This window comes from Desmodus rotundus, chromosome 3 (assembly GCF_022682495.2).
Source record: "Desmodus rotundus isolate HL8 chromosome 3, HLdesRot8A.1, whole genome shotgun sequence".
NCBI lineage: Eukaryota > Metazoa > Chordata > Mammalia > Chiroptera > Phyllostomidae > Desmodus > Desmodus rotundus.
This window is the reverse complement of record NC_071389.1, coordinates 25,159,066-25,171,211: the sequence shown is the minus strand read 5'-3', so window position 1 is coordinate 25,171,211 and position 12,146 is coordinate 25,159,066. Positions and strand designations below refer to the sequence as shown.

The following is a 12,146-nucleotide window of genomic DNA, read 5'->3' as shown; positions in this document are numbered from 1 at the left end:
AGTGTTTAATCATCAATTATAAAGAAACTCCTGTCCCCAACCTCAGTTCTATTCTGTACCAGTTAGTTGGTCAAAAAGATAGTCCTAACTCTGCCTGTTCTTATTCAAACTACTTAAAGAACAGGAGTCCTGGAGCTGGCTACTTGCTTTCACTAGCTTATATTGCTGTGCTACTTTCGACAAATACACACACACACAGGAACCCACAATTAAGGCACAAAGTTGGCCACATATACAAAGACAACAGGCAGCACTGCTTTGTCCCACAGCTGTTTATGGGTATCTGATGTAAATGGAGGATTTGATATCCTGTAAAGACATCGGGCCAATGTGTCGCAACAAACTCAGTTAAGTGCTCTCTGTCACTCAGTTTTTTTACCTTTAGATAAACACAATCTAATGGGATTTGCTTTCCCTTCATTCTACAACCCAGAGCTCAGGAATAAAAGATATTTTTGAATAAAAGGGCATGTACTTATTTTAAGCCTTGATTAATATTCTGCTTTCCTCTCAGGCCTTTATGATTGGCCCCTGATTTTCCATAAATATGCATGAACTTAAAGCCATTGGGACTAAAGTATTCAGAAAAGTTTGTGAATACAGAGCACAATAAAAACAACCTAACACAAGACCACAGCCCAGGATCTTGCTGTTAGGACTCCAGCTGGCTTCCCCATATGACTGATTAATAATGCTACTTGGCTGAAGATTTGCTCTATAATAAAAAAATAAGCAGGCCCTGCTCAAATGCCAAATCCCCTATTTCCAATTATGTACTTTTCATTTTGAGGAGAACCTTATATTCAAGCCCTACTGTTGACATTTTTTTATTCAAAATGTGGTTAAGACTAACAGTAAAGTCTGATAAGGAAATTACAAAAACAACTGCATTTAAAACATCATTTCTCCTGCCCCTCCAAAAAAAAGCAGGAATTATTCCAACCAAGTAGGTGAAAGACTTGTACAATGAAAACTATAGAACACTGCCGAAATTGAAAACCTAAATGAAAGCTATCCCATTTTCATAATAAATCTATATAATAGTTATTCTAAAGATGCCAATATGACCCCAAAGCAACCTACAGATTCGATTCAATCCCTATCCAAATCCCTTTTTTTTTTTTTTTTACAGAAACAGAAAAACCCATTCATACAGAAACTCAAGGGACCATGAATAGCCAACATAATCCTGAAAAGAAAAAAGATAGAGGACTCATACTTCCTGATTTTGAAACTTACTACAAAGCTACAGTAATCAAAACAGTATGGTATTGGGATAAAGACAGACAATAGGCCAACACAATAAAATACAAAAATAAACTTTCACACATATGGCCAAATGATTTTTGACAAAGATGCTAAGACTATTTAATGAGGAAAAGTCTTTTCAACAAATGGTGCTTCAAAATCTGGATATCCATATGCAAAAGAGTTAAGTTGTATCCTTATCTAATACTATATTTTAAAAAATCATCTCAAAATGGATCCATGACCTAACACTATAAAACTTGGAAAATGGCAAAAGCCTCACAACATTAGATTTGACAATGATTTCTTGAATATGACATCAAAGGCAACAACAAAAAACAGACAAGCTGGGAGCCCTGGCTGGTGTGGCTCAGTGGATTGAGCACCAGCCTGCGAACCAAAGGGTTGCTGGTTTGATTCCTAGTCAGGACACATGCCTGGGTTGCAGGCCAGGTCCCCAGGTGGGAGCACGTGAAAGGCAACCACACATTGATGTTTCTCTCCGTCTCTTTCTCCTTCCCTTCCTCTCTCTAAAATTAAATGAATTAAAAAAAATAGACAAATTGGATTTCGTAAAAAATTTTAAAAGTTTATGCATCAAAAGATACTATCAGCAGAGTAAAAAGGCAATCCACAGATTGGGGAAAATACTTGCAAATCATATACTTCATGTTCCACTTTAACAACGGGGATAAGTTCTGAGAAACGGGTCACTGGGTGATTTCGTTATTGTTTGAACATCACAGAGGGCACTTACACAAACCTAGGTGGCACAGCTTACTGCACACCTCGGCTCTATGGTGTAGACTGTTGCTCCCAGGCTACATGCCTGCACACCATGTTACTGTACTCAATGCTGTAGGCAACCGTAACACAAGGGTGTTTGTGTACTTAAACATACCTAAATATATGTACACTAAAAAAAGGTACACTAACAATGTTATAAAAGATAAATAATGATAGACCTATCAGGGCACTTACCATGAGTGGAGTTTGCAGGACTGGAAGTTGCTCTGAGTGAGTCAGCGAGTGAGTGGCGAGTGAATTTCACATTCACATTACTGTGCACTACTGTAGACTTTATAAGTACTGTCCACTTAGGCTACACTAAATCTATAAGACATGAGATTAAATCAAGCATAAGGGAAAATGATGTCATTGAGAGACACAGCAAACAAGAGATGAGGATGCTGCTGGCGTAATAGGGCATGCAGTTTTACAGCACACTATTTTTATCCTCATCCAAGGATATTTTCTTCACTGCTTTGAGAGAGAAAGGGAAACATTGACTGGTTTCTCCCCACACCCACCCAGACCAAGTTTGTGCCTGGACTGGGGATCAAACCTGCAACCTAGGTATGTGCCCTGACCAGGAATCAAACCCACAACCATTCAGTTATGGGATGATGCTCCAACCAACTGAGCCACACCAGCCAGGACACAAGCTATTTTTAGAAGTAGAAAGAGTACACTCTAAAATAATGGTAAAAAGTATAGTATAGTAAGTACATAGTCCTTTCTTATCAAGTACTGTGTACTGTACATAATTGTATGTGCTATACTTTTATAGGACTGGCAGCAAAGTTTGTTTACACCAGCATAACTACAAACACGAGAGTAACATGAGTTATAATGGCTACAACATCACTAGGCACCAATTTTTCAGCTCCATTATTATCTTATGGGACCATTGCCCTATACACCATTGTTGACCAAAACATGACTCTATCTGACAAGGAATCAGTATTCCAAATATATAGAGAACTCCTAAAACTCAACAACTAAACTTGATTCAAAAATGGGCAAAGAGCCCTGACTGGTGTGGTTCCCACAAACTGAAAGGTCACTGGTTCAATTCCCTAGCAGGGCACATGCCTGGTCTGCAGGCCAGGACCACGGTTGGGGGCCTGCAAGAGGCAACTGATCGATGTTTCTCTCCCTCTTCCTCCCTCCCTCCCCTTCTGTCTAAAAAATAAATAAATTAACATCTTTTTAAAAAATGGGCGAAGAACTTGAATAGACATTTATCCAAACTACACAAATGGCCAATAAGCAGATGAAAAGATGCAACATCACTAATGATTAAGGATACGCAAGTCGAAACTATAATGAGACACATCTCATTTCCTTTAGATGGCTACTACTAAAAAAAGAACCCGCACAATTAGTTGGTGAGGATGTGAACAGATTGGGAGAGTTTTGCACAACTGGTGGGAATGTAAAATGGTACAGCTACTGTGGAAACAGTAGAACAGTTCCTCCAAAAAGTAAAAATCGCAATAACCTTTTTATCAGGCAAATCCACTTCCAGGCATATACTCAAAAGAAGTGGTGTCTCGAGGAGATGTTTGTACACCCATATTCATAGTAGCAGCATTCACAATAGCTGAAACATGGAAGCAACCCAAGTGTCCATCAACAGATGAATGGATAAGCAAGATGTGGTACACATAGAGATTGTTCAGCCTTGATGCGTTCCAGAACCTTGAGGACATTATGCTAAGTGAAATATGCCAGTCACAAAAAGAAAAACACTGTATGATCCACTGATACCAGGTACGGTACTTAAGAGTTGTCTGAATCACAGGGACAGAAAGTGGAATAGTGGCTGCCTGGGAAGTTAGTGTTTAATGGGTACTGCTTCAGTTTTCCAGGATGGGGGAGTTCTGGAGATGGGTGGTGGGTATGGCTGCACAATGTCAATGCATTTAATGCCGTGGAACCGGACACTTAAATATGGCTACGGTGGTAAATTTTTTATGTATATTTTACCATAATAAAACAAAGTGGGAAAAAAATGCTACAGAATATCTGAGGTTCCAATTATAATATATTCCCAATACATATTAATTTTATAACATTCATACCTTCCCTTCTATTAATATGTCTGGATTTTTCTTTTACAAGTATGTTTCTAGCCCTGGCCAATGTGGCTCAGTGGGTTGAGCTTCGGCCTGAGAACTGAGATTGCCAGTTTGATTCCCACTCAGGGCATGTGCCTGGGTTGTGGGCCAGGTCCCCTGTTGGGGACGTGTGAGAGACAACTGATTGATGATCGATGTTTTCTCACACACCGATATTTCCTTTTCTTTCTCCCTCCTTTCCCCCCTTTCTAAAAATAAATATATTTTTAAAAAAGAAGTGTGTGTATATGTCACACACACACACACCCCCCATTGATGTAAGACAGCAAATTGAAGCAATGGTACTGCTTCTACAAAACTGTTATTTAACCTTAAAGTTAAGACTTTACAGACCGTACAATAAACACACAACCAGTTTTGTTGCCTCTCCTTCTTGGCCCAAGTCTGTGCTCTACAGAAAATAAACCAGAATCAAAATACTAAAAAACACTGCAACTTCTTAAATGAGTCGCCACCTTTGAAGTACCTCATACACATTCAGCATTCATTAAATGCTCATTATTATTCCCTAGATGCTAGTTTTTAAGGCATGGGTAGAAGCATTTTTTTCCAAACTCAAAATGTAGGTTACGATCTCATTATAGGAAAGTATGATCCAAGAGAAAACAGAACAAATAGGATGGAGCAATCTTTTATTTTTAGAAACTTTCACAAAGAGGTGGTCAGTATATGAACTTCCCAGTAGAGAAGAACAAACATGAAACTCAGCCTTCAGCACCGGCAGGTGCTCTGCTCAGGGCCTAGGGTCCTCCCTGCCCGAGTGGTGGGGTGGAGGCGTGTACTTCCCCTCCTTCATCAGCTTGTCCCGCTGCCTCTTGATGGTATTCACTCGTTTCATCTGTCAAAGGAAAAAAGTATTTAAACTACGGGGAGATATGCACCAGAAAGTGAGAGCTGGAGAAAATGAAGCCAAATTGTTTTCACTTTTAAACTACAGAAGCTTTTCATCCTAGAGGGCCTTTGAGATGAAACCCATCTTTAAAAAACTAATTTGAAAGCACTTCCCAAGCTTTTAACAAATAAACTTCTGGTATGTACAAAAATATCTCATTGAAAACTAGTAACTAAAATGTTCCTATTACATATAGGAATTCAGATATTTACAAAAACAATAACAAAATCATACAGGTCAAAACCTTTAAGAGACATACTCATGCATACTAAAATCTTTTTTTTTTTTTTTGATTTATTTTCGGAGAGAGGGGAAAGGAAGGAGAAAGAGAGAGAGAAACATTGATGTGCAAGAGATACATCAATCAGTTGCCTGCGCATGCCCCCAACTGGGTACCTGGCCCACAACCTAGGCATGTGCCCTGACTGGGAATTGATCCGGCGACCTTTGGTTTGCAAGCTGCACTCAGTCCACTGAGCCACACCAGCCAGGACTAAAAATCTTTTAAAATAGTAAAAGCTGAGATCATACCATAGCTTACATATTCCTGATCTCTCTGTGTGAAGGTGGCACTGCTGCTGTGACTGTTTGCTGGTATGAGTAAGCAGATGTAGCCAATACAAAGTTTCTTCTTACCGCACTGAAATTAAGACCTGATATATACTCAGCTACTAGTTACTATTGAGCCCTGAGTTCTGCCTCTTCTCAGATAGAACATTCCCAGCAAATGAAATCATGCTACACGAGGCTGTGTGAGGGCCGTAATTCATATGGATTCTGTGACAAGAAAATATACTCACTAATCACAATTGCATTATTCGTTTGCTCAAAACTCAATGGCTTCCCATTCTATTGAGAGAAAAAACTGAATTCTTCCTTATGATGACTTACAAGGCCTACCTCTGACTTTATGTCTTAACACCCTCCTCCTAGCTTTCTCTGACCCAGCTCAGGGACCTTTGCACTTGCTGTTTCCTCTGCCCGGAACATTCTTCCCTCGTATCTACTTGGCTCACTTTCTCTCAGTCTCTGCTCAAATGTTTTCTGTTGCTGAAGTACTCTCTGACCACCCTATTTAACAAAAAGTGAGAGGAGGGGACTATAAGGGGACTAAAAGGCAATTTTAAAAAACCAATAAAAAATGTTTAAAAGAGAAAAATCCACTTGGCTCCCATGCTCAGTGCTTTCTATCTTTTTCCTGTTTATTTTCCCCACTGCACTTATCAACATCTGACACACTATTTTTTAATTTGTTTGTTAAATCTCTGCTCCCTGCCCCCCACCAGGCCAACAAGCTCCATTAGGACAGGGACTTTTTGCTGTTTTGCTTCCTTCTATATTCCATGCCTAGAATAGATCTTGATAAAATAGATGACCCAATATTTTTTTAGTGAATGACTAAGTTTTCACAAAAGCATAACGAATTAATATATGTAGCCCTGGCTGGTGTGGCTCAGTGGATTGAGTGCTGGCCTGCAAACTAAGGGGCAGTGGTTCAATCTCCAGTCAGGGCACATGCCTGGGCTTCAGGCCAGGTCCCTGGTGGGGGTGTGCAAGAGGCAACCACACATTGATGTTTCTCTCCTTCTCTTTCTCCCTCCCTTCCCCTCTCTCTAAAAATAAATAAATAAAATCTTTAAAATAAAAAGAATTAGTATATTCCATTAAATACCCCATCATCTTTAAAGAATTAGCCTGGATATAACTTCAGAAGAACTCTAGGTATCCTAAATCCTGACATAAACAGTAAGCATTTTTTAAGATTGCATTCTTATCATTATTCTCTGCGAGAGTTACCCAACCGAGGACTTGTCATGGCTGATCTATCACACCACCACAGATTAAATCTTCCCCTCAACTAGAGCCAATCGCCACATGATGTGGTGGATGTACGCACAGGCTCTGGAGCCAGCATTGCCAGATTCAAACCCCATCTACGCCACGTACTAGCTAATGACCTTAGGGAATGGCCTTAACTTTTCCTTGTCTCAAGTTTTTAATTGGATAGGAGGGGAAGTAACAGTAAAGCATCTTACAGGATTGTTGTGAGAAATAAATACAGTGGACAAGCAGGGCACTTAGTGCTTGATTCTAATTCCCTGAATCACTAGATTCTTTGCCTAGGGGGAAGTAACTAGTCACTTAGGGTGACCTCTAAAACAGCAACGTATCCATTCATAAATTCACAGGATGAGGAAGTGACCGTGGGGCAACTCTTTAATATTTCCAGATAAGGAAATCAAGACAAAGAAGTGACTTGCCTTAAGTCACAAAATTAGTGGTGGCAGAACCACATCAAAACCTAGCTCTTCTAACTGTCAATCCAATGTTCCTTCCACCTCACCACACTGCTTCCTCTTGCTGTACATTTTTTATGATGAGCCTAATTTTAACCTGAGCAAGGAATAATGGGCCCACAAAAACAGAAATTAAGTCATGTTGTGAACTAACTAGCTGGTCGATCGCCAAACATAGCCCACTCACTGTTCTATAATATACACTACACTATACTATTACTCACTTAACAATCAATATTCCTACAGAAAGCAATACAAAATTATGACTTTATATATTCTCATTTCTTCCAAGTTTGGCTTCACTTTAACCAAATGCTAACAGTAGATATTAAATTGTAAATTTTGATACAGGCCCTGATTGGTGTGGCTCAGTTGGCTGGGCGTCATCCCACAAACCGAAAAGTCACTGGTTCAATTCCTGGTAAGGGCACATGTCTGGATTTTGGGTTCAATCCCAGGTTGGGGCACTTACGAGAAGCAACTGATCGATGTCTCTCTCCCTTTCTCCTTCCCTTCCCCTCTCTCTGAAAATAAATAAAATCTTGAAAAAAAATTAAATTTTGATACAGATAATCTGTAGTAAATTTAACTGAAAATCTAAACTGTCTCCCTGAACTCCAAGAAACTGTTACATCTGGAGCATAGAAATAGGCAAAATAACATCTGACACCCCAAGACTTCTTCTCTGAGGGAAAGAGCACCCTATATGTTAAGTAACTTACTCAACTCTTCAGGAAAGAGACATCACGTGTTAACACCCTTCCCCCCCTGCATTTCTGGTTAGGCTCGCCTAAAGCAATCTCTTTAACACCTCCATCTGCCCCAGAGTAGCAAGGAATCAGAGGCTGTTTTATCAGGTTCAATGTAATAGACTTGCAGGGTTTTAACATCTTCCCCAATGATTTTTACCCACAGATTTTCACAGTCAAACATCCAAGATGGGTTGATATTCTTGGCTTTATAATCTACTACAAAAAAAGAAAAAGACACACATATAATTTCTAATCTGATGGCTACAGCAAGGTAAAGTACTAAAAGAAATCTGTGAGAAAGATGAGGAAGAACACGCAAGAACAACAGGTCCTTCTCAGATCTGAAGGCATTTAATCTCCTTGACATGGTACCTAAATAGAGGTGTTTCACCACAAAAGCCTTGCCAATTCACGTCGGGCAAGTCACTGCTCAATGACCAATTTAACACTGAAAAACAGCCCCAAAGAAATAAGGAAGTAACTCAGCTCCCACCTCCAACCCCTCCTCACCGTTTTCTGACGAAGCAGACATTCTACAAGATCATCATATTCTATCTTGCACTCTTTCTTGGCGCGGGTAGCACCAATTCCATGTGCACATTCTATCCATTCTTTTTCAAAAGCATGGCACCGAGCCGCAAACCTGTGCGGCTGCTCAGCACTCTGGATTGTGATCCAGCGGTCTAGGTCAATGCCCAGCCTTTTCTGTATATCAAAGAAAGGCATGGCTGAAACAGAAGATTAAAAAAAATAATAATGTCATAAAAGTACAATCAAATGAGAAATTTCTAAGGAAAATGAGATTATGAAAATAGCCCTCTAGAAAGACATTTTACACTATTCTCCCAATTTCTTCTCACCAAATATTTTCATTAGACAGATTCTCCCAGTTTACAGTCGATGAACAATTGCTGTGCTTTCACAAAACCCAAGGAAAAAGAGAACTAGAACTAAAAAGCAATGTATACAAAAATCCTCTTTATGTAGATAAAATCATTTTTATCAGAAGTCAAAAAGTGTTTATGTTTTGACTTAATCCCAATTCTTTGAGATATATCTGAATAACTGAAAAGAACAAAAAAGCATAAGCACAGAAAGATTTCTTTACATATTTCTATCCATATCGACTTAGACAACACCTCCCCTGAGAAGCCATCCTGACACCGGCGTCCCTCCTTTATGAGCGCACATCATTCGCAACTTCCCACGGGAGTGCTGTGCACGCCCCCGTCACGGACTGTTTACTCCGCTGTCTCCCCTACTGAACAATGAACGCGGTGAGGGCAGGGACCAGATAGGGATTCAGTAATAATTTGTTTAAAAAAGATTAACTTCAAACAACTAAAACAGATAATTAAATATAGTACCTACTTAGAATATGATAGATATTCGGGGGGGAAGGGATAATATACATGAGATATACATACATTTTACTGTCAAATAAAGTACTACCATAGTGCAAGCAAAACTGCAAAAGACTGAAACACACACACGGCAACGGTTATGGACGAATGGTAGATACACAGGTGAATTTAATTTTTAAATTTCATACCAATTCTTTAAAGTCACTTACTGAGTAATAACGTTCCAGGCACTGAAATGGGTTGGGGGGAGAAGCAGCTGCAACGTAATTACCAGAAAACAAACACACAGAGAATTTGGAACGCAAAGGAAAAAACACAAAGGGGTTTAAGAGTTCAGAGGGGGAAGCACCAATTCTGCTCAGGAGACTTGAAAATGCCTTTTAGATGGGTTGAGTTTGCCGAGCGAAGGCCAGTGGGCACAGTATTTCAGTAAGGCCCAGCACCAGTTACTGGAAATGTTTGGAGGACACCGAGGACCCGGACGTGGCTGGCACGTAGAGTGCGTATCGGCAAGAACGAAATGAGCTGAAGTGGTGGGCAGGGCCGCAATCACACAGGGCCTTGAAAGTCGAGAAAAGGTGAGTGGGTTTCAGGTTAAGGACCCGAAGGGCAAAGCAACAGTCTACAGAAATCTCAGTTTGTAAGGAGAACCGAGAGAGGTGCAGTCTACAGGCGTCGCTGACGTTGGCTGTGTGGACGAAAGGGTTTGGGAAAGTCGAAAACACGCCCAGAGTTCGGGCCAGAGAGAACCGACGCCCTGGTGAAGCCAAGGTGAAATTTGTTTTAAAAAATCTCGGAATAAAGTTCCTTCGGCTTAAATCGCGCCCCCCAAACCTCCCCCACACACGCACCGCGGACAGACGCAGGCCCTACCGTCGTTCCGCAGCAACCTTGTCGGTTCGCTGGCTGCAGGTAGCGGACGACGTGCTGGAAACGCGAAGACGTGCCGCAAAGGACGGCAGCAGCGCGACGCTTGCAGCGCGACGCTGGGAGTAGACCTTTCTTCCGCCGTCTGGCCCCGGAAACCATAGGAACCAAACCTGTCGATCTGCGCCTGCGCGGCTGTGTGCTTTGCCTTCTGGAGATAGTGACGGTGGATAAGCTGACTTTTCCGTGGTAGAGAGTCGAATTAGAGACCGCCCAGCGGGTAGTGAGTTCCTGCTGCTTCCTGGCACTCTGTCAAGCACTCCCACAACAGCTTCGATTCGTAAGGGACTTGCCCAAGGCCACACGAGAGAAAAAGAGAGTGGCTCCCCTGCCTCTCCAGTAGTGTTGTTAAACCCATGGACTGTGGACCCACGCTAGGTGGGTTCAAATTCTGGCTCCGTCATTTCGCTGTGACCCTGGAGAGTTTCTTAACATCACTTAATCTCCGTTTCCTCAAACTAAGATTAAAATATGACCTTAAAAGAAAATAATAGTACCTACAGTGTAGGGTTGCTTTGGGGATTAAATAAATTTTGTGTTAACTCTCTGAGGCTGTTCCTGGGACATGGGAAGCTTCCCAAAGCAATCGCAGTTCTTTGATGTCTCAGCTTCTAAAGTTTGCGGATTCGGGAAAGTTGACGGAGACTGCTGTCCTCTGCCTTGGAGAACCTCCAGGGGCTCCCTTTGACTACAGCAGGGTCTCCGAAGTAGTGTGTATTGTGTGGGTGCCACAGGGTGTGTGTGGTAGGATACTTTGGGGGCGTGGGAAAGAAATACGAGAATACTTATGTTTAATCTTTTTAAAATTTCTGGTTTTGTGTGTGTGTGCAAATGTTTATCAAGCGTGTAAACATCACTGCAGTGGTACATAAAAATAACTTGTAAATAAATATTTGGGGAATGGACTGAAAATTTCTTTTCCTTTTAAGCGACCTGCTTTCAAAAACGTTTAGACAGTGCAGCCTTCCAACTTTCCCAGCCTCACTGTCCGAAATCCCCTGCCTGATGCTCCAACCAAGAGCTTGTTTCGGTGTATTCCAGGAAAAGTCCTGCCTGCCATCCAGTCTCTTTGATTTTTTAATCCGTTCTCCAGGAATGACACCGTTTCCACCCCATTTCTATTTTTGCATGACAGATTCCTGGTTTGCTTCAGGACTTTGGCATTGGTTTTTCCCCAAAAGGAATTAAATACCCCTAAGCCCCAGGGTCACCCGCTCTGGAGAGAATTCCTAAGGTCCCACAATTTACTGGTTTTGTTGAAGCGTTCCAAGTGTCCCTTCCTTCGCCCCATCAGATAAGAGTTTCAAGTCAACTAGTTTCCTGAGCACCTACATGTATGTCCAGCAGAATACCGGGGGCTTATGGAATTGTTAACTCATGCCCCTTGCCCACAAAATACTAGAGATAGCTAGGTATTGAGCTACCACCCTTTGCACTTCTCCCACTTTCTGGTTTGTGTTGGAGATATCCTCTTCCTGGCCATTCAGGCAGGAAACTCTTAAGTTGTAATTTGCCTTTTCTTTATCTTTCATCCACTATTTAATTACTGCCCAAATTGTCTCAAGTATTCCTTCCTCGGGTTTCCAATTCTTCCTCCCAGCTCCTCCCTTCAGTTTCTTTTTCACTGACTAATCTTCCTCAAATACTAATTTCATTGTTTTCAGATGGGCCACTCAGATGCCTCCAAGGCCAAACAGAGTTCACTCACTCTAAGGCAATGAAAACGAAAGCACCATGATGAA

General features: G+C 41.2%; 1 protein-coding gene across 2 annotated transcripts; it reads right to left on the bottom strand.

Moving 5' to 3' along the window:
* Positions 1-4,787: 4,787 nt before the first annotated feature.
* Positions 4,788-10,480, bottom strand: NDUFS5 (NADH:ubiquinone oxidoreductase subunit S5). 2 transcript variants are annotated; one of them, XM_024554601.3, is made up of 3 exons: positions 10,351-10,480; positions 8,624-8,841; positions 4,788-5,010 (listed from the first exon to the last, which is right to left on the bottom strand). In XM_024554601.3, the coding sequence occupies exons 2-3, from the start codon at positions 8,837-8,839 to the stop codon at positions 4,906-4,908; spliced, it is 321 nt and encodes a 106-aa protein (XP_024410369.1). In that variant the 5' UTR covers positions 8,840-8,841; positions 10,351-10,480; the 3' UTR covers positions 4,788-4,905. The 2 variants fall into 2 exon arrangements, with proteins under 2 accessions (XP_024410369.1, XP_024410370.1); XM_024554602.3 differs by having other exon boundaries at positions 10,329-10,466.
* Positions 10,481-12,146: the final 1,666 nt, after the last annotated feature.

What these genes read in the sequence shown, in the direction of transcription:
- NDUFS5 (XM_024554601.3), bottom strand. Translation starts at nt 8,839, where the DNA reads ATGCCTTTCTTTGATATACAGAAAAGGCTGGGCATTGACCTAGACCGC. An exon ending in GTCTGCTTCGTCAGAAAACG is followed by an intron (nt 5,011 to 8,623) that starts GTGAGGAGGGGT and finishes TTCCTTTGACAG; the next exon opens with ATGAAACGAGTGAATACCAT.